The following is a 20,332-nucleotide window of genomic DNA, read 5'->3' on the forward strand; positions in this document are numbered from 1 at the left end:
CGTCTGTTTATTGTCCATTTATGTTTTGTTTTTTCATGAACAGAAAATATTTATTTACTGTTTTAAAAAAATCAATTCCTTCAAAGAGCAATTCTAAAATTCTAATAAAATCACCTTCTCCCCAAACAAAATACTGTCTCCTGAGACAGGACATAACGTCTACCACAGTCTCACGTAACAACTGGTATGATCCTCTACTACAACGTCTATCATGTTACATTCCAACTACCTCTATGTGTCTGCCTATCCCGCCTGCTAGCCTGGGAGCTGCCTGGATTCAGACCAAGTCCCATATATTTCTTTTCCATCTCTAGTCGCATCCAAGAGCCTGGTAAATAACAGACACTGATACCTTCTTTTAAAATGAATGACCAGGAGCTCCAGTTACACAATTGGTTAGCGCACGGTACTTATAAAATGAATGACCAGATGTGACTTGTCCAAGAGCAAGCACCCCATTTTCTAATCATTTAACATACTCAATTGTCCTTCATATTCCTTTACTAAACGCTTACCTCAAGTAAGGCTCTTATTTATGTGCAGATACAGTTTACAAATAAGGGGTTAAAAGCAAATGTCATATTATATTTTAGCAAAGTAATTACATATACATAAAATAAAATACTCTTGTGAGACGGGTTATTAATGTTTCCATTTTACAAATCAAAAAACTAAAGCTACAAGAGATTGGAATCTTGCCAAAGGTAACAGTACTAGTAGATCTCAAGGTTATACACTAACTGGGGTTTCTAACACTACATGTTAATGTATTTTTTCACTACATCAAGTAAAAGTTTTCAGACAAATAATCTTTGAACAAAGCACCAGCTGTAATAGAAATACTTACACTGACCCCAGCGACCTGTTCTTGGGTTCAAATAATTTGGATAAAGACCATTTGGACGATCCATTTTCTGAAGCAGTTTCCGAATATGCATGACCTAAAAAAAATAAAATAAAAATGCAATTAATGAATAAAAAATATCATTAAGGTTTTATATTAATCTAGACTTTGTTTTTTCACTCAGAACCTACACCACCTCCTGCCCTCCACTTCGTGTGTATGTGTGATGGTAAGAAAAGGCTTCTAGTTTTTAAATGACTCGTTATTTTAATAAGATGATATATAATCATTATTTAAAAGTCAAGCAACAATAAAAATATAAAGAAAAGATCACAGACAGAAACTAACTTCAATGCCAACATCAGTGATAAACATCATTCTAGACATATTCAATATGTACATAACTAAACATACAAAGAGAAATAATTTCATAGACATATAATCATAATAGGACGTTTATAATAAAAAGTAGGAAACCATTCTGCTTTTAATAGATGAAAAAGTAAAAGAAGTAAAACTAAACTGCTGAACTTTAAATATTGATCCCATAATAGATAACCCTAAATTCCTAAAATTCTAATTCCTAAAAGATGTCTCTAAAGTTAAAGGGGGGGAAAATCATGAAATATATTATGAAGCTGGAGACTTTCCCAGGGACTTCTGTTTTGATTCTTCTCTACATTGGATGATGATTTTTTTTAAGTGCTTAAAGAAAAAAAAAAAAGAAAAATCACTAATGCATTTTATTTCCTGTATTTACTTGAGAATGTTATCTTCACATCCGAAAGATAACCTAGTTGGCATAAATGACTTGGGGAAACATTTTCTTTTTCACAAGGCCTTATATATAATTCACTATTTTCTGGACTTGAGCACAGCACTAAACATTTTAATACACAATTTCAAATCATCTTTCATTGCCGGGATTGTGTCATCATATCGTTTTAGGCTACATGGGATGGGCTCCGAGATGTCATATTACCTGTGTTCTTTCATGTCAGAGACTAAGTCTAGTACAACAATCTCAATCTGAAAAATTCCATGAATCAGGTTTAGTCAGTTCAGAATGATGTTGTTATGAAAGATGAAAAAAAATCAGCATTCTTTAGTCTTCTGGAAATTACGCATACATTGAATCCTCTCTTCTCTTTCACATCTATCATTTCCTCTCTTAATCTTTTTATCTATCTTTCAATGTTCATACGTTTACTAGCTTGTCTCAGTTGTGTCTTCTAAGACTCTTATTATACTTTGAATGTTTTCTTTTTGTTTCCATTTTGCCTTTCATTTTCATAATAACTTTATTTTTTTTTTACACTTTATTACTGATAACACATCTTATTGTCCTTGAGCACTTTAATCTCTATTTATTTATTTCACAGACGAGAGCTTCATTATCTTCTCTCTCATGGTGATGTTTGGCCTAGGTCTTCAATTGCTATTTTTGGAAAAGTATTTTTTGGCTGTCATTTATTTCTCGTGTTCCTTCCCTCTTTTTTTCCTAGTAATATTTTTGTATAAATTCTATACCTGTTTTTCGGGGGGAACTACTCATTGCTATTCTTCTTGAACCAGCTATTCACCAGTTTTGACATAAAAGGCCAAGGAGAGTCCAGAGGTCAACGTGCTTTTTTAAGCCTTTGCTTCTCTCCTTAGGCAACTGAAACCAGCAATGCAGCACTGCTCATAACAGAATCTGTCACTCATTCTCTTCCTTCACTGAAGTGTGTGGGCTTTGGTGCGTCTGTGAGATTCCTAACTGAATTCTGTTTTTATAGCTTCTCAACACATCATATTCAGTGGGATCCAAAGAAGCATCCACCATCAGCCTGTGATCCAGTTCTCATGTTGTTAATAAGGATTCAGTTTTGTGCCTCAAGATGTATCACGTACTTTACAGAGAACTGCTCTATTAGCTTTTTATTTTTGAAATCTGCAACCACAAATACCCTCTGTAGTTACCGAAACCTGTCTGTGACCTTGATTGCTTATGCCAACTTTTCTTCCTGTTTTGTTACATGAAGTATCAGTATCTCTTTCAATTCCGTTGAAAGTGGAGTTCATAGTTCTGTTTCTAATTTTTGTTGCTTTTAAGTGTGTTAGGTCCTCTACTTAAGAAATATCATGTTAGATTATCTCTGTTTCACAAGTTTATCATCTTTTTAATCTATGTTTTTCCCTATTTTAGCTATGAATATTTATTGCTTTTATTCCATGTCAGTAATTCAGTTTTCAACTATGTACAGTAAGTTATTTGTTGCTTTTCATTTATTTATTTTACAGAAATATATTATGTAAAGTGTCAATTTGTTTCTTTAGCTCTACAATCTTCTTGTATCATTTTATTGTTTTATTTTATTTCTGAGTTCTAATTTTACTGAATTCCATTTCTATTATAGTATGAATTGCTCGTGGTGACTTTTAAACTGTCAAACGGTGTTATCAGTCTTTTATATGCTATTTGCTGCCCTGCTTTTGTTTCCCAGAGTATGCCTGCATAATTGTCATGCTTTCTCTTTCCATCGTGCTCATATTAACTGTTAGGTAAGCTCTAGCCTGAACTTTGGTCTGATACAGTACAGATGAATTGTCTCAAATTCCTTCCTACTGTGTGTGAGCGGGGGCATTCCTCCTCTCGTGGATACAGTTTGAGATCTGGAGTACTAGTGTCCTCACTCACTTCCTGCAGCTCAGTGAGGATGGGAGGGGAGAACTCCTCTGGAGCTGGGGGCAGCGGTGCACTGGACACCCAGAGCACTGGCCTCCCTTGTAAGATTAGCAGGGAATATCAGGAGTTTACTGACTTGCTTTCTCTGCCCGGTAAGGATTTAGGATAGGGTAGGAGACAGACTTAACATACTATAGCAGAAATCTATTGTTGCTGCTGCTGTTGGTTTTTTTTTTTTTTTTTTTTTGGCTGTCACATGTTTTGGACATGAGGTTGCAGCCTTTCTTTCTTTTCATTGCCATTGATGAATTTTTGTTGGTATTTATTATTTTTATTGTCATTGTTCATTTAATCAGGAAAGGAGAAATTCTGTGATCTGGCTCCATTTTGCTATCCTTACCTGAAAATTCTCAACTGATAAAATATTTCAGACACAGAAACGAATATATATAGATTCTACTCACACAGGACAACACTACACCACCTCTGCCATTCTGTTTACCATGACCCATTCACTTACCACTACCTTTGTCTGAGATGTGGTCACAGCCCTGAATTTTATGTCTATCATTATCTCGACTCTATTAAAACCACATTTGAATACCTAAATAACACACCTCTGCTTCTGGTCAACTTTATAATAAAGTTGTAGTATACTCTTTTGATTGATGAATGTTGACCATAATTAATTTTTTTTCACTGCTGTGTTGAATCTTATCACATAAATTGCTAATATAAAACAATGCTTTTATGTATATAATGTACATGTACATACAAAAGAGTGGAACTGCGAAGTTAAAGGGTATATATATTTTCAACTTAACCAGATATTGTCTTTTAAATTTAAGCCTTTCATGCTCCTGGAATTGTTATAGTCTACAATGCTACACTTGTCATAATGTTTCCACATCTATATGGGTCTGCTTAAGGGCTGTTTATCCTGTTCACCTGTCTTACTTGTGTCTATCCACCAGATCTATACTGTCAGTGTTGATAACTGGGTAATGCAAATCCACCCAACATGTTTTTCTTCAGGAGTATCTTGAATGTTTCTCTTCTATTTAAATTCTACAAGTGTCTAGTCAAGTTCCATTAAAAAAAACCCCAAAACAAAAGGGAGGCACTGAAGAATTCTTTGGCACTGAACTGATGCTAGAGATCAATTTGGAGATAACTGAAATTTTACAATATTGTTTATCTATACATGAACATAATACAACTCCCCATTTATTTAGGTCCTCTACAATGTCATTTAATAGTTTCAAATTTTATCTTTTGTTAGATTTATTTGTGAGATATTTATACTTTTGTTCCTACCACATAAGCTATGTTTTTAGAAATGATACCTTCTTGCCTGCTGTAGCTGGTACAAAGAAATACTACTAATTTTTAATATCCATATTGATCTTTCATTCAAAAAATAGATTAAGCTTATTTCTAATAATTTAAATGTAGATTGCCTTAATATTTTAGGTAATCACGTAATATGTGAATAATTACTATTTTCTTCCTTCCTCTTCAATTCTTTACCTTTCCATTCATTTTGTTTGTATTGTCTTGCCATGCTAAGTATTTCAGCACAATGCTAAACAGAGATAGTGAAGGAATTTTTTAAAAATCTACCTACTAGTGGTTATATCTTCTCAAATAACAGTAAGTATTTTAAATATGTTCTAAATAGAAGGGATATTTCTTTATATTATTTTAAAAAAGACAAACATCTTCTAAGCATTAATCAAATCTTTGGGGTAAATCTTAAAGACACTTTTATAACAAAGAAAAGAAGGCAAGAAAACTAAAACTAACCTTTTTGTAGTACACCGGGTCTCCTGTCAAGTAGCTGAGGTGGACAAACTCCATGTGAAGTGTACCAAATTCAGCAAGAATGCTGCTACCTGCAGATGCCCAGCCCCAGTTTCGCCCTACTCCACTGAATGAAAGGCAAGGTAAAAGGAGACAGGATTGGCAAAACAAAACAAACAAACAAACACAAAATTTCTTAGTGAATACATAAACTTTAAATAAATCTCAGAAATTATTATCTCAAATAAAACAGCTTACTTATATCTAAAATTTTTTTTTATTGTTTTAAAATTATTTAACAGAACATCCACATGTTCTAGAGATCAAAACAATGTAGAAAACTGTACATTAAATCTGTTTCACCCCATTCTCATTCCTCATCCCCTACCAGGCCCCAAATATAATCATTTATCAGCTTTTCATGTATTAGTACAGACATTTTTACACATACATAAGCAATCCAAATATATATTCTTATTTTCCTTCTTTCTTAAACAAAACATAGCAAAGTATACTTACTGTTCTGTACCTTGGATTTTGCTATTAAGATGTACCTCAGTAGGCTTCTGATATCAGTTCATAAACAACTTTCTCATTTTGTTTTTGTTACAGATGCACAGAATTCCACGACAGTAATGATTTTCAGTTGAAATGTCCCACCCCAGAGGCATATGAAAATGTCTGAGAGCATCCTGAATTGTTTCAAACCTTGAAGGTGCAACTTGTATTTATTGCACTGGGGTCAAAGATGTAACAGGACAGTATCATACAATAAAGAACTGTCCTGCCCCAAATGCTAAAAGTGCCTGTATGAAAACTACTACATTACATAAATAGATATAATTTATTCAATCAATCCTCTACTTGTGGTCCTTTAGCATATTTCTAATATTGTGCTATTATAAAAACTTACAGTGACTAATCTTGCCTACATTTCATTTGTGCAGGTATATCTCTAAGATATCTTCCTGCTGTTTTTTTTTTTTTAAAACCTGACTTATAAACTTTCACCGGAAGCCAGGCTACATAAATGAAAAGTGTAGATGCTTTGGATGTTGTCTTCTTTCTCAAAGTTAAGTTTCTTCTGAAACATAGATCATATATAGGCAGATTATCTTGGCTTTAGGCTTTATTCAGCGTAGTCTATTCCAGTTTTACCTTTACATCCAGGGAGTGGCCCTCTGGCATCTCAGCTGAAAGCCTGGCATGTTTACTGAGGGCCCTTCACACTGGCAGCCTTAAACACTAACCACTGTCTCCCCACTACCATGTAGTTGTTAAGTTTTCTCCATTGTATCTACTTGTATATTGGCAATTCAGCATGCTATGTTTCATTTATCTGTGTTGGAAAAAACATTAAAATAGGTATGAGGATATATCACTACCTTGCTTGAAGCTCTTTAATTTTTTGGTGCTATTTTTATATTGTTTTTGAAATTATGGTAGGCAAACGCCACTAACAGGTTTTTTTGAAGCCACACATGAGAGTCAAGGAAGAAATATGGGTACAGTAACTATGTAGGGTAGTCATTCATTTCACAAATATTAAGTGTCTACTACGATCTGAGAGATCGTGATATATAACCTGATATATAACATTCCTGTTCCCATAATAAATAAGACCATTTTAAACAATGATAATTGTTATGAAGAAGATTAAATAGTGATAGAATACTGAGTACTAGTGACAGAATGAGTCAGAAGACTTTACGTATAATGTTAACAGAAAGTGTTTCTGAAATGACACAATTTAAACTGAGATCTAAATGATGAGAAGAAGCCAGTGATAAAAAGCGCTGGAAGAAGAAAATTCCCAGCAGAGGAAACAGCACATGTAATGGCCCTGAGGAAAAAGAAGGTGGCTGGTGTGGCTAGAGCTCAGGAAGGGGAAATGAATGACACAGGACGAGGTTAAAAAGCTAGGTATAATCCACACCATGCAGGAGTTCTGTAGCTACGGTAAAATTTTAAAATTTTTATTCTAAGTATGATGAGTGTGGAGAAGAAATGTAACATAATATTTAAGGAGTAAAGCATACCATTTAGAAAGATTACCTAGGCGTCAGCATGGCAATTGGATTATAGTGTAGTCAAGTATAAACAAAATCCCTCTTCCATGTAAAAAGTTTCTGGCCAGAAGTCCCAAATGAAAATTTCATTCATAGTACATGTAAACACTTCAAAATACTAAATTCTAAACAAGGTTTTTCACTTATTTTACACACAGCCTCATGGGGCCCTCCACCTTGGCGGCCTTGAACACTAACACCTGTCTCCCCATGTACCATGCAGCTATTAAGCTTTCCCTTTGCCCTTTAGTCCCCAAACGCTGTTTTCTAGTTTCCTTGAGTCTTGTCCCGGGCATGTGCAGTTACAGAATCAGCCAACAATTTGAGAGAAATTTGTATATAACTTTTGGGGCCTTTAATCTGCAGTTCTTTCCTGTCTTGAGATTTCTGTCCCTCATGTTTCAACTTCTGTCAACTCCAAGGCCTGACCATAGTCTCCTTTGCTCCAAATGACCAGTACTTTAGGCTTGGCCTCAGCTGCTCTGCACTGTAATTTAGAACACGACCTCAGAGGGAGAGCCAGTGTTTCTACAGAGATGACCTTCTCGTAGTATCAGGACCCCTTGAGTCCTCCCCTGAGTTAGCTGCTCTCCAGTCCCTTCGAACCATTTTGTTTCTATGATTATTTTTGGTGGGAGAGTTAACCTGATAAAAGCCATTCCATGGTTGGAACTAGAAATCTAGATTAATCATTCAAGTAGCAAACTTCATGGGTTATTTCTCCTTCTACTTTCATTTCAGTCTAAGTTTGAAGTTTGGCAATGCTGGATTTCTCAGGTCTTTTCCATACAGATTATTATTATTAATAATCATAATCATAATCATAATAATCATAATAATCATAATAATAATACCCTGCAGTCTTTCTTCATCTCAGACTTAAATTGTAAGCTAATTAAATTAAAATGCTCATCTAAGAAAGTTATATGACTCTGACAACGGTATTAAAGGAAATCAGAAAATCTGTCATGAAGCTAAGGAAGGAGAACAGATACACGCACAACATCACTGGCCATATCCTTTTATGGAGGTTTGTCTGGAACTCCAGTTAGCTTTTTCCTCACAAAGAGGTAGTTTACATTATATACAGTGTATGAAATCAGAGAATAGTCAAGTCAGATTTAATGTTTAGTATTAAATACTAATTTTTCGACGTGAATTTAAACTCCATAAAGTTCTCCACTAGAAAGAAATAACTAAACTAGATTAGTTTTTCCAAATAAAGCTGTCAGAGAATCATGCCTCCAGAAAAACAAATGCTTCTAACTTTTATTCTCAAGAGCGTGGGGGGCAAGGGGAATAAGAGTCAAATTTTCATGTAATTTCCAAGTTCCAATATTTACAGTGAATAATAATTTGGAGAAAAAATGAGCAGCAAAAATTTCAGTCAGTCCAAATGATTTAATTGCAAGTTAAAATACAGTGACATTATTGAAATTTTAATTTGATTTTTGCATGATTTAAAACCTTTGCATGATTACAAAGTTGTCCAAAAAATTTTTCATCTATTTCTTTGTGAAACCAGTGTTTTCTATTAGAACAAAACAGATGCCAAGAACGTTTTAAACACTCACTTTGAATTTCAATAGTGTCACTATTATAAAAAGGACCCTATAGTCAACATCATGAATTATGTCTTCCCTTATCATTGGTAAGACACTGAGCAAAATAGGAAGCCCTGATTTTAAGTTATACTGTGTTCCCTTCTGACTTAGAAAATGATCAACAGGTCATGTACAAAAAAGAAGAGAGGGAAAGTACTTTGAATCCATTATAACACTAAACGGAAATAAACAAGCAAATCTTAAAGAAACAACAATATTATAATACAGGTGAGGGAGAGAAATCTAGGCTTAGAAATAAGCAATAGAAATTGGAATACAGCTAAGGTAAGTGAACTGTTTCAAAGTAAAGAACATATTTTAAAAATCTGAAAATGTTTTAAAGAAATATGCTTTTGCATATATGCAGAGAAAAACAGTTTAACGCATAAAAAGTATGGTGGAGGCAGAGAATTAGAAATCTCTAAGACTTTTTAAAAAGGTCAAAAAAATCCGATAATCAATTCGTTTAGAACAGGAATAATCACATAAAAATAGAATTTACCTTTTCAGATTCACCATTGCCCAGGGGATCCCTGTAGGTGTGTTAAAGGCAGGAAGGAGTTTCTCAGCCAGTTGGACTGCTTTAATCTTGAATACCTGAGATAAAAATATAAACATTCATAAATTATAAAATTATTGGTGTCAAAATACTTCCTGATCTCTCACAGGATGCATACTACAATGTACTGGATACATCAAAGTACAGGGGGAAAAAAAAAGAAATTTCTTTTGGTACCATGGAGCATACAGCAATCAGAGAAAATGGTCGTAAAAGTGAATGGATACTGAAGAAAGCTGCGCAATGTTTAATGGCCTGAAACTACAATTAACTGAAAGGGAAGAACATAGTTTGGGTGTTGATATTATCTACATTTTCAGCTGGCAAAAAATCTGAGAGAAAACAGTAGGCTACGAAATTTCAATCCAGGGTATACAAACTTAGAACAAGTATTAAAACAAAAGAAAGAGACGCAATCCAATTTAGATAAATACCCTTGTATTACTATAAACATGTTTATGTCTCAACATTTCCCACTAAGGTTCAACCACATTTATTAAAAGAAAAGAAAATGTTTATGTTCACATTTCCAAGTTTTTTTTTTTGTGAGTTACAAATGCTTAACCCCTTAGTCACAATTGCTGCTTTTTTTTTTTTTTTGGTACTCAAAATAAAAAATTACCTAAATATCAGTGGTTCCCAAAGTTTTAAACCCATGTACTAATACCAAGACATATGCAGTAAAATTTCCAATATTCTTAGTATATACCAACCAATAGATTTTTCAAATAAGTAGTTGAAAGTGTGGAACAGATCAAAGTTCTAAGTTGACATTATCTTAACCAAAGCACACCAAATTTATTGAGGGTATAAATTCAGAGAGGAATATGTGCACGTAGATAAAGCAATACGACTTTAAGATGCTTTGTGCAAGGTTCCTTAAATAAGGAAAAACTACTTAGCAGAACTTTCAATTAGATATTCTCATACATCAACAATTTACTATTTCCTTGAATACCTACTTCAACACAAAAATACCAGTGAAAAATGTAACAGTTTACGGTAAAGGTTTTAATAATTTTCTCATATTCATCCTATTAATTCAAAAAAGCAAAGATAAAATTTAGTTCTCTCTGCATATTAACATTTGTATGCTAGCAAAGAGAAATTACATTATATAGTAAATAGTATTGCTTCTTTATGAGGACAAAGGGACCAAGTTCTTATCTAAAAACTAATATTAATGTTACATATTTGTTAATCATATATTTTTGTATCAGATCTCTTATATATAAAACTAATATTCAAAATGGTAAAATGACTTACAACTTTTTCTAAATAGAAAGCATTCTCATTTTATTGCCAGAAGTAATCAGTGACATATTTTCTAACTTTCAACTACCTATGTCAGTTAACATATAGAGTAACCAATTATAGTACTCAGCCCCAAAAGAAAACACCACCCTAACGCCACTAAGAAAAACGTAAGTGTCTTTTCCAGTACTAACCCCTGACCACTCAGTTCCTTCTACAATGCAAACAGCTATCAGTTTCTTAAATATCTAGTAAATATTTTGTGCTAAATCAGTTCCACGGTACACATGGTTCCTAGCCATGTCACATCAAATCCTCATTTCCCATTTCTCAGAAGTAGAAATTCTATTACAGTTTGCACACACATAGTCTTTGCTTCTATCTCTCTTGCAAACACAGAATACGATATACACTCTTCTGAACTTGCTTCTTTCACTTACTGTACTTTGGAGATCTTTCCAAATCATTCCACAAAGGTCTACCACATCCTCCTGTTTAGTGGCTGCAGAATTCTCCCTTCTACAGATAATACTGTAATTTATTTAGTCAGTCTCCTAGTGATAGACATTTATTTGCAAACTATGTATACAATAAATTTCAATAGTGGAATTATTGAATCAACGGATATGTTTGTTTGTAATTTTGAGAGTTAATGCCAGTTTGTTCTCCCCAAGTTTCACAAATTTGTATTTCAACCAGAATTTATGACCAGTTGTTTCCCTGTATTTTTAACACAAAAGTTATCAAACTTTTAATTGCTGCTAAACTGATAGTTGAAAAAGGATACTCCATTGTCATTTTTATTCTCATTTCCTTTACTGTGAATGTGGTAGATACTCAACACTCATTCAAATCTCCTTTCAAGCATACCTTCATACATTGCAGAGGATGGAAAACTATACGTAACACTTCTTAGACTCCACTCCAGCTAAAAGTTCGAGATATGGCCTTGGCATTGTTGAACATACATAAATATGCATATTTGGAAGGAAGTAAATGATCTGAAGCAGTGGTCTTTCAAGCATAGTGGTGATGGCGTCTGATTCTTCTGTGCTAACTGACAGAAGTTCTAGTGACTGGTCCCTAGCATCAAAAGAAAACAGCTGGCAACAAAGGGAATGGCGATGGTGCTGGATAGTACCATGAAAGCCACATGGTATGCTTGAGCTTTTCTCCTGGCTACATGTTTCCAAGCTACATAAAAAAAATATATCTGATTTCATGGCCCTCTCAAAGATTCTGTTAGCTAGTCTGTACCTTCTAATAAATCACTAGATAAAACTGTTTTCTGCAACTAGGACTCTTGACTAGTAAGATAATGAGTGAATTGTTTACATGTTTAAGAACTTCAACATCATTTAAATGAAAATTTCCAAAACATTTCATTTCTTCACAGAATAAAACTTTTATGTATTCACTGTCCATTATGTAAAACTTCCCAGTTATTTTTACCAGAATAAATTATAAATAATGGAACTATGCTAAAACTGGTCGTAGGTTTAGAAGAATTACCTAGGTCTGTAAGAACTGGAAGAAATGGGATAAAACAGAATGTGGCAAGATTATGAAGCGCTTTAAAACTTAAGCAGTGAAAGTTAGGGTAACACAACAGATAACAGAGAACCACTGTAGATTCTTGAGGAGGAAAGTTATATTAGAATTCATGTACGCTTTTAGTTGTTTTTGTTATTGGAATATTTAAATTACTAAAGTAATCATCTTGCAGTCTGTTTCCAACCTGTCAGAGTTGGAATGTAAAACAGAAGTCAAGAGTTTATAATATTCAAATGACTCCTCACCTCATTCAGGGTAAAAGCCACAGTTCTTTAAAAGGCTATAAATCTTTTTATGAATGTATTACTTCTATGGCCTCACTCCCTCTTTTCTTTCCCCTTCAGTAACCTTCTTCAGCCCCACCAACCTCTTTTGTTTTGTCTGAGAATGCCAGTTACTCTTTTTCTCCACCAATTTCAACCAACTTTCATTTGCTATTCCTTTCAAATAAATACTCTCATAAACAAAATCCTCAAGCCTCTCTCTTATCTACTGCAGGTCTTTATACAAATGTTATCTTCGCAAGCTCTTCTTGATCATCCTACTTGAAATGAGAAAACCCCTTACCCACTTCCATGCTTTAGTTTTCTCCCTGGCACTTATCACTAACAGTGTATACATGTGTACGCATATGTATGTATACACATATTCTCTCTCACATATCCGCCTTTATTGCCTTTTACCCTCACAGCAGAATGTCAGTCATGGTTGAGCAAGAATTTTTTTCTTGTATTCACTGTTATATTCTTAGCACTTAAAAGAGTTCCTAGGGAACACAAGGTGCTCAACAAGTGCTGAATGAATTAATTTAAGAAGCCAAAAGGTATGCAGATTTATAATAAAGCAGTAAATTATCTTCTCTTCCAAGCCAACCCCATGTCCCTGAGATAGCTGATGTTAATATACAAGGGATGGAAGGACTTTTTATGATATTCTACAAAAATGTTGGGATGATGATGATGATAATGGCAAACATATATTAACCCACTTAATCCTCACAACAACCCAATGAGTTAGGTATTACTGTTACTCCCACTTTACAGAGTTGAACTGAGGTATAAAACAGAAGTTAACTTGCCCAAGGTAATACAGCTAGTAATTGACAAGCTTGAACCTAAACCTAGGCAAACCAGTTCCAGAGTTCATGTTCTTGCTTGACTACTTCACCATGTTAGTAAATAGAAATACAAACACAGACGTAAATATTCTATACCTTGCATTATTTAATCTTATAGTCAATAATTCCTTAAAACATTTCACTAATTTATTGCACAATTTTGCTCTCCTTGATCATTTGGCTAATATAAAATTCTATGTTGGCAGTTATTTTATCTCAGCAGTATAAAGATATTCCAATGTTTTCTGGCATCTACTGCTGCTGAGAACTCTGCTGTTAGCTGTCATTCTTCTGTAAGCAATCAGCCCTTTTTGGGAGGTAGCTCTTAATACTTCCTCCTCATTCCTGCTATTTTTCTCAAATATTGATTCTCTATCATTTATTTCATTAAACTTATCTAAGACTCCTCTGAACATTCATTGAAACTTCACAGCTATTTTATTTCTCAATTCTTTTTCTTACTTTCTCTCTTTGGCTCTCTACACTGTATTCTAGATGACTGTAGATTTTTTGTAGACTCACCGTCACCATGAACAGGGGCATCCTTACAGGCTGGACAGGTGTTCCTTAGGACCAAGTGAAGGTTACTACAAAACTGATGGTTAACATAGAGGTAAAAACACACCGCCTACTCAAAATGAGTCTGAAAACAGTATTTCACAACTCATGATGAAATCTAAGATTTTATTCTACTTGATAACAAGTTAGGCTGTCAGAGCTTTATGAACACTGGCAGAAGACACAAGACCACTGTGCCAGAGATAAAAGACTACATTATTCATAGTAAAGGGACAGCTAAAGCTTTCAAGTTTATTTACATTAGTCGTACACAGCCCATCCTCACCCCAACCTAAATCTCAAAGAGATGACCCAAAAGGTCCATGATGGATTCCTGCACACACAGAGCATTGCGTTACAGGAGAAAACAGCTCAGAGAATCTCTTTTGTATTAAATGAAAGCAAGTCTATTTGTCCACAGTAAGACATTAACTCAGTCCTCTAAGTATAACCTTGATATCCTGAGTAGAGAGCTGTCAGGAGCTTATATTCTTGGTATCCCAGCAAAAATGTGCAGAGATGCTAAGGCCCCATAGTGGGCTGCTTTCCTTAACTTTCCACATCAGCAGCAAAAGAAGTGCCTTCCTGGAGCAGGTGAATCCACTTTGCAGTTTTTCCAGCACTTGCAGAATCAGCCTCATTGCCCTCAACCCCCCACTCAAAAAGACACCTGCCAGCACACTTTCACCTGAGGTCTGAGTTTCCGCTTTGTACAGCCCTTCCTCTAATTTAGTTTCTAAGTTTCAGTAACTAAAACTCCTTCCCCATATTCCCTCAGCTCTGGCTGCTTCCTATAGGAGCAACCTCCATGACACCTTATTCTTTTTAATCTAGCGCTTTCCTAGTTAACTTTATACCTAGTTAATAACTATATATGAAATTCTCTCATTCAAATAACTGACCTGGTTCCTGTCTCTTTACTGGATCCTGACTGATAAATAATCCATATTTTGTTATTACCTATTATTAAATATTTGCTTATTTAAAACAGGAAAATGAAAAAAAGGAAAACTTAAAATAACACACAGTTCCTCTATTCTAAATCAAATTTCAATCTTTTGATATATTCCCATCCTCTATTTTTCTGTACATACATACAATTTTTTAGTAGCTGGATATTTTTATTGTCCTTTCCTGCTAACATAGTAAGTATCTTTCCAATTTTTACAAAATTGCCTAATTGACTGTATCCATTTCCTCTCCTTCCACTCTATTTCACCTGGCTTCTGACCCAATCATTCTACTGGAAGGGATCTTGTTAAGGATTAGCTACACATTTGAGCAAAAAGCATTTTAAGACATTATTGACCAGTTCCTCCTTAAAATGCTTTCTCACCTGGTATTCAATAATACTACAACCTCCCTGCCTCTTTCATCGACTCATCCTCCTCGTATTTGACCTTTAATGTTGTGCTTCTTGAGGCTTGATTCTAGGTCCCTTCCTCTTCCTATCTAAATTGTTTCCCTAAGCAAGTTCACATGTGCCTGTTTTCAACTATCAGCACAGCAACTGACTCTCAAATTTATAATTCCCATCAAGACTTCTCCAGTAAGTACCAGATCCTTTACATCTGTCTGCTACCTATTTCCCCTTAAATATAGCAAAATCCTCTCAAACTCAAAACACTTAAACTGATGATCTTCCTCTTCCAATCCAGATTTCTTAAAGTTGTTGATATCTAATACCACCATCAGTCCAGTACCATAGCCAAAAAATTGGAGGGAGGACCAACTCCTCCTTCTGCCCTGTTTCCCCCTCCAAAATATCAGCTAATCCTTCTGAATTTATCTTCCTTGAAATCATTTATATATCTCATTTCTACAACCTATTTTAGTTCAAACTCCTATTATTTCTTGTCCCAAATACTGCAGTGGATAACTGATTGGATGAATGGAACACATACGCCCATACACAACCCGCCCCCCACTCACGCTGTAACTAATAGTCTATAACTTGCTTTTGTAACTAAATATATTAAACATGTTTCCTCCTTGAATATATCAAACTTATGTTCAAGTTCAAGTTATATAGTATTCTACAGTAGCAGATGTATCAATTTATTCAACCATTCTCTCTAGATGAATATTCAGGTCTTTGCAAACACTGATTACTATAAATACAACTGCAATGAAAAATCCTTCTGAATATACCTTACGTATCCATGTTGTTACTTTTAAATAGTTTCCTAGAAATGGGTTACTGGGTCAGAGATTTTTAAATTTTAAATGTTTACTCCACACACATCAAATTATTTTCCAAAAAGGTTGTTTATATTTTCTCATTTATATTCTCTCCAACACTGTATTACACATTTGTTAAAATTTAAATAAATTTAATTACACACTATACATTTAAAGTGGGAGCACTTTACTGTATGTAAATTAACTTCAACAGAGTTGCTTAAAATAAATAAAGTAATCTTTGAGCCTTTAAGTTTTTTACCTAGCAGATAATGTGGAGGGGTAAGAGTCTATTTCAGGCAGAAAATGAAGATACAGCTCTAAAAACATATAGGGAAATAAAAAAAATGTGGTCTAAATACACAGTTTCATGCAAGTGGAATTTGGGGCCTCTCCTATATGACTCCTTCCTGTCCTGGATTTTACCCTTAAATTTCTAGCAGCTGTGGTAGCTTTAAACTTTTGTTCCTAAAAAAAAACAAAAACTTTTGTTCCTGACATGATTTTAAACCAGATTGTTTTTTTCAACTTTCTTTTTCTGATATTTCGTTGTTAGTGTAAAGAAATGAAACAGACTTCTGCATATTAATCTTGTATCCTTCTACCTTACTGAATTTGTTACCACTTCTAATAGTTCCTGTGTGGAGTCTTTAGGGTCTTCTATATAGAGCACCATGTCATCTGCATATAATGACAATTTTACCTCTTCCCTTCCAATTTGAATACCTTTAATTTCTTTTTTGTGTCTGACTTCTGTGGCTAGGACTTCTAATACTATGTTGAATAGAAGTGGTGAGAGTGGGCATCCTTGTCTTGTTCTGGAATTTAGTAGGAAGGTTTTCAGCTTTTCACCATTATTAGGTTGGCTGTGGGTTTGTCATAAATGGCTTTTATTATGTTGAGTTATGTTCCCTCTGTACCTACTTTGGTTAAAGCTTTTGTCATGAGTGGATGTTGAATTTTATCAAATGCTTTTGCTGCATCTACTGAGATGATTATGTGGTAAACTGTCTTCTGATCAAACCAGTAATAACCATAATTCAACTATGAAATGGCATTAGTATTGTGACTTTAAACATGTATGAATGTATACAAATGTGTAGATGAACTCACACATTTAAGATTAGATGTTGGAGAGAATATTTAAAATGCTATCTGGGTCAGCAAAGCTTAGTGAAATGTTTTGCCTAATTATCAACCCATCTATAGAAAATGCAAAGGTGGAATTTTCTTTTTTGGTTTTTTTTTTTTATAATTCCAGTTCTTCTTTTTTTTTTTTTTTTTTTTTTTAAATGAAGGGGAGGTAATTGAGTTTGTTCACTTACTTTTATTTTGGAGGAGGTACTGGGGATTGAACCCAGGACCTCATGAGTGCTAAGCATGTGCTCTACCACTGAGCTATATCTGCCCCTCTAGAAAATGCAAAGGCAGAATTTTCAATTGAAATTGCAGTAACTTCTGGAGCAAAAATAAAATGAGAACTAGTACAATAAGGACAATAATGGCTAATATTTAAGCCAGAAAAAAAGTAACACTCTAACATTTCTTTTTTATTCAGAACTTTAGAGCAAAAAGGAGACACTATTTGTCTTAGAAAATATCCCTGTACCCATTCAGAAAGGATTTTACCTGTAGGCAACAGAGTACACATTTGTGTTTTAGTGAAGAAAAATTTTATTATTGTTATTGTTTCTTTTGTTTTTATATTCTGTGAAACATGTATTAAACCCCACATAACCACTTCTCTACTTAATCTGACAGATTTCAGATGGAGTTATCCACATAAATTACATTATTATGTTACTCAGGAAGGGATGTCATTTTGATAACCATTAAAAAAATGAGAAGAGACAATCCGGTAAAAGAAATATCATATATTTCAGGCTTACAACAAGTAAACATAATAAATCATCAAGATATTTTAACTTGCAAATATTTAATATAAATATCCTTGTTCTTAAGAAAATGATAAAGCTTCACATTTATAATATTAATAAATCACAAGACAGAGGAACACTTTGTTAGGATGGCATATAACCCTCATTTGGTTCCCTATACCAGAAAATAGAATGCATATAATACGTTCTTTATTCTAGCTACACAATACCTAAATATAACAAAGGCACTTTGCCATCTAAATTATAGTGAATTTTCTGCCATACATGAGACATACAAAGTTATTGTCTATTCAATATTAGAACAATTTTATATTCAATGTTTTATTTTTGCCAGATCTCAGGGATTTATTTTTGGTTTCCCAGAACAGATACAGATCCAAGCTTTCAGTGTAAAATGATCAAGTAGAAAAGTAAAATGGTCAATGAAATCTGATTATATGATAAAGTCAGAAAAGTAAAACATTCTCTCTGTACTTTTTAGTAGACTCTATCCTAAGAAATTACCTTATGGTATCAATTTTCAAATAAGTAAAGGAATTTCCCACCTGTTAGAAACACAGTATATTTACCACACAGGATAAAGTCAAAGGAGGAGGGTAAGTGTAGGAGTACCTAGTGAATACTGTAATACACTAGGCATCTTCACATAATTAATCCCCACACAACTCTCAGGTGAACTCTCTCACACTTTTATAGGTGTGGAAACTTAAGTTACAGAAGGTAACCAGCTTGCTGAATATTATTATAAAAAGGAGGCAGACAAGGGGTTTAATCCTCTAACTCCAACGTACCTGGGCTTCCTTCCACTTTAAAATGTTTCTTTTTGAAATCTGAGGAACTAAAAATGAAAATGCTGGTAACACTGTACGCTTTTTCAGCATTTTAGTGCTCTCCTATGACAACAGCAACCAAAATTTCAATATTTTGCTTCAACCTTCAGATAAGGAGCTAAATCAAATGTTTCACTTTCATAAGCTGTTCATAATTAATTTTGAGATCATATGCATTTTGATATGAAAATTAGTGAACTACACACAAAATTTAGTACTCCCTATACACAGATAAGCATGAAAGTAAGAAAAAAATGCTCTATTTCAAAGACTTCTTATAATATCAACCCAGTAGAAGAAAAATCTGAAATTGAAGTCATCGAAATAGTTCTATTTTTCTCTGTCATTTTTTAGTATTTCACTCCAGAAGCTCCAAAAGTCAGAGGTCTATGCCCATAAGTTATGCCTAGGATAGGTGGCAATGTCCTAGAGAGAGGGTAGGACCAACAAGTGGAAAGTGAAACCAGCCAAGTAAATGAGAGTGATGATCAGAGAGGTCCATGTGAGGACAATGCACTAAACAAGGCAGCTGCCTAAGAATAGGAAAAGTGGTTTCATACAGCAGGACTAAGCAAATAGGTAAATATATTAGAAATAATAGGAGGCAGGTTTCCATTGCAAAAGAAAATGAAAAATATGAAAAGGCAGAAATCTAGAATGAACTTTATGGTGTTGGGTAGAAATTAGAGCTATTTACTGGTCTAAACCCATGGCTTTTAATACATATAGATTAAAACAGAGATGCATATGGACATAAAGATTAGGACGCATGCAGTAGCAACTAACAGCCGTTCATGGCGGGGAGAGGAACAGGGTGTAGAGACAGACCCTCTCTGAGGCACAGGCAGACAGAGTATGCCTAAAGTGGAGGGTAGAGCAATAGCGTTAAGGAAAACTTGCCTGCAAAGCAGGCCCACTCTAATTATAAGACAGTGTCAGAGGGATGTGAAGCCAGTGGTACACTGCAGGTAATGTCAGCAATAAAAACCCAAACTTGGTTCTACATACATTTTTCTTTCAAAAATGAAGAAGAAATGAAATAAAGACTTTCAGACTAACAGAAACTGACAGAATTCACTACCAGCAGATCTGCACTACAAAAAAAATGTTAAAGTTCTTCACTTTCACTTACTCAAGGAATACATACAAGACAGAAATCTCAACCTACCCAGAGAAAGATCGATGAAAATAAATGAAGACAAAAAGGAATGCTCCTTTCTTTTTTAACAGTTCTAAATAATTGGCCATCTAAAACAAAAATCAGTAGCAATATACCATGGGTTTTTAGCATTTAAAATTTTTTATAACAATGGAAGGAGGGGGATAGCTCAGTGGTAGAGTGTGTGCTTAGCATGCATGAGGTCCTTGGTTCAATCCCCAGCACCTCCATTAA

The 20,332-nt window shown here is 34.2% G+C and overlaps 1 protein-coding gene across 3 annotated transcripts in view; it reads right to left on the bottom strand.

Moving 5' to 3' along the window:
- The window catches only part of MAN1A2 (mannosidase alpha class 1A member 2), a 149,054-nt gene that overhangs the window by 67,388 nt on the left and 61,334 nt on the right, over nucleotides 1–20,332 (bottom strand). For all 3 annotated transcript variants that reach the window (XM_032486948.1, XM_032486947.1, XM_006184283.3), the window contains exons 6-8: nucleotides 9,491–9,585; nucleotides 5,319–5,442; nucleotides 848–941 (exon numbers count right to left, since the gene is read on the bottom strand). In XM_032486948.1, coding sequence (XP_032342839.1) covers nucleotides 848–941; nucleotides 5,319–5,442; nucleotides 9,491–9,585 — 313 coding nt within the window. The remainder of the gene's footprint in view (nucleotides 1–847; nucleotides 942–5,318; nucleotides 5,443–9,490; nucleotides 9,586–20,332) is intronic.

Source organism: Camelus ferus, chromosome 9, assembly GCF_009834535.1.
Source record: "Camelus ferus isolate YT-003-E chromosome 9, BCGSAC_Cfer_1.0, whole genome shotgun sequence".
Taxonomy (NCBI): domain Eukaryota; kingdom Metazoa; phylum Chordata; class Mammalia; order Artiodactyla; family Camelidae; genus Camelus; species Camelus ferus.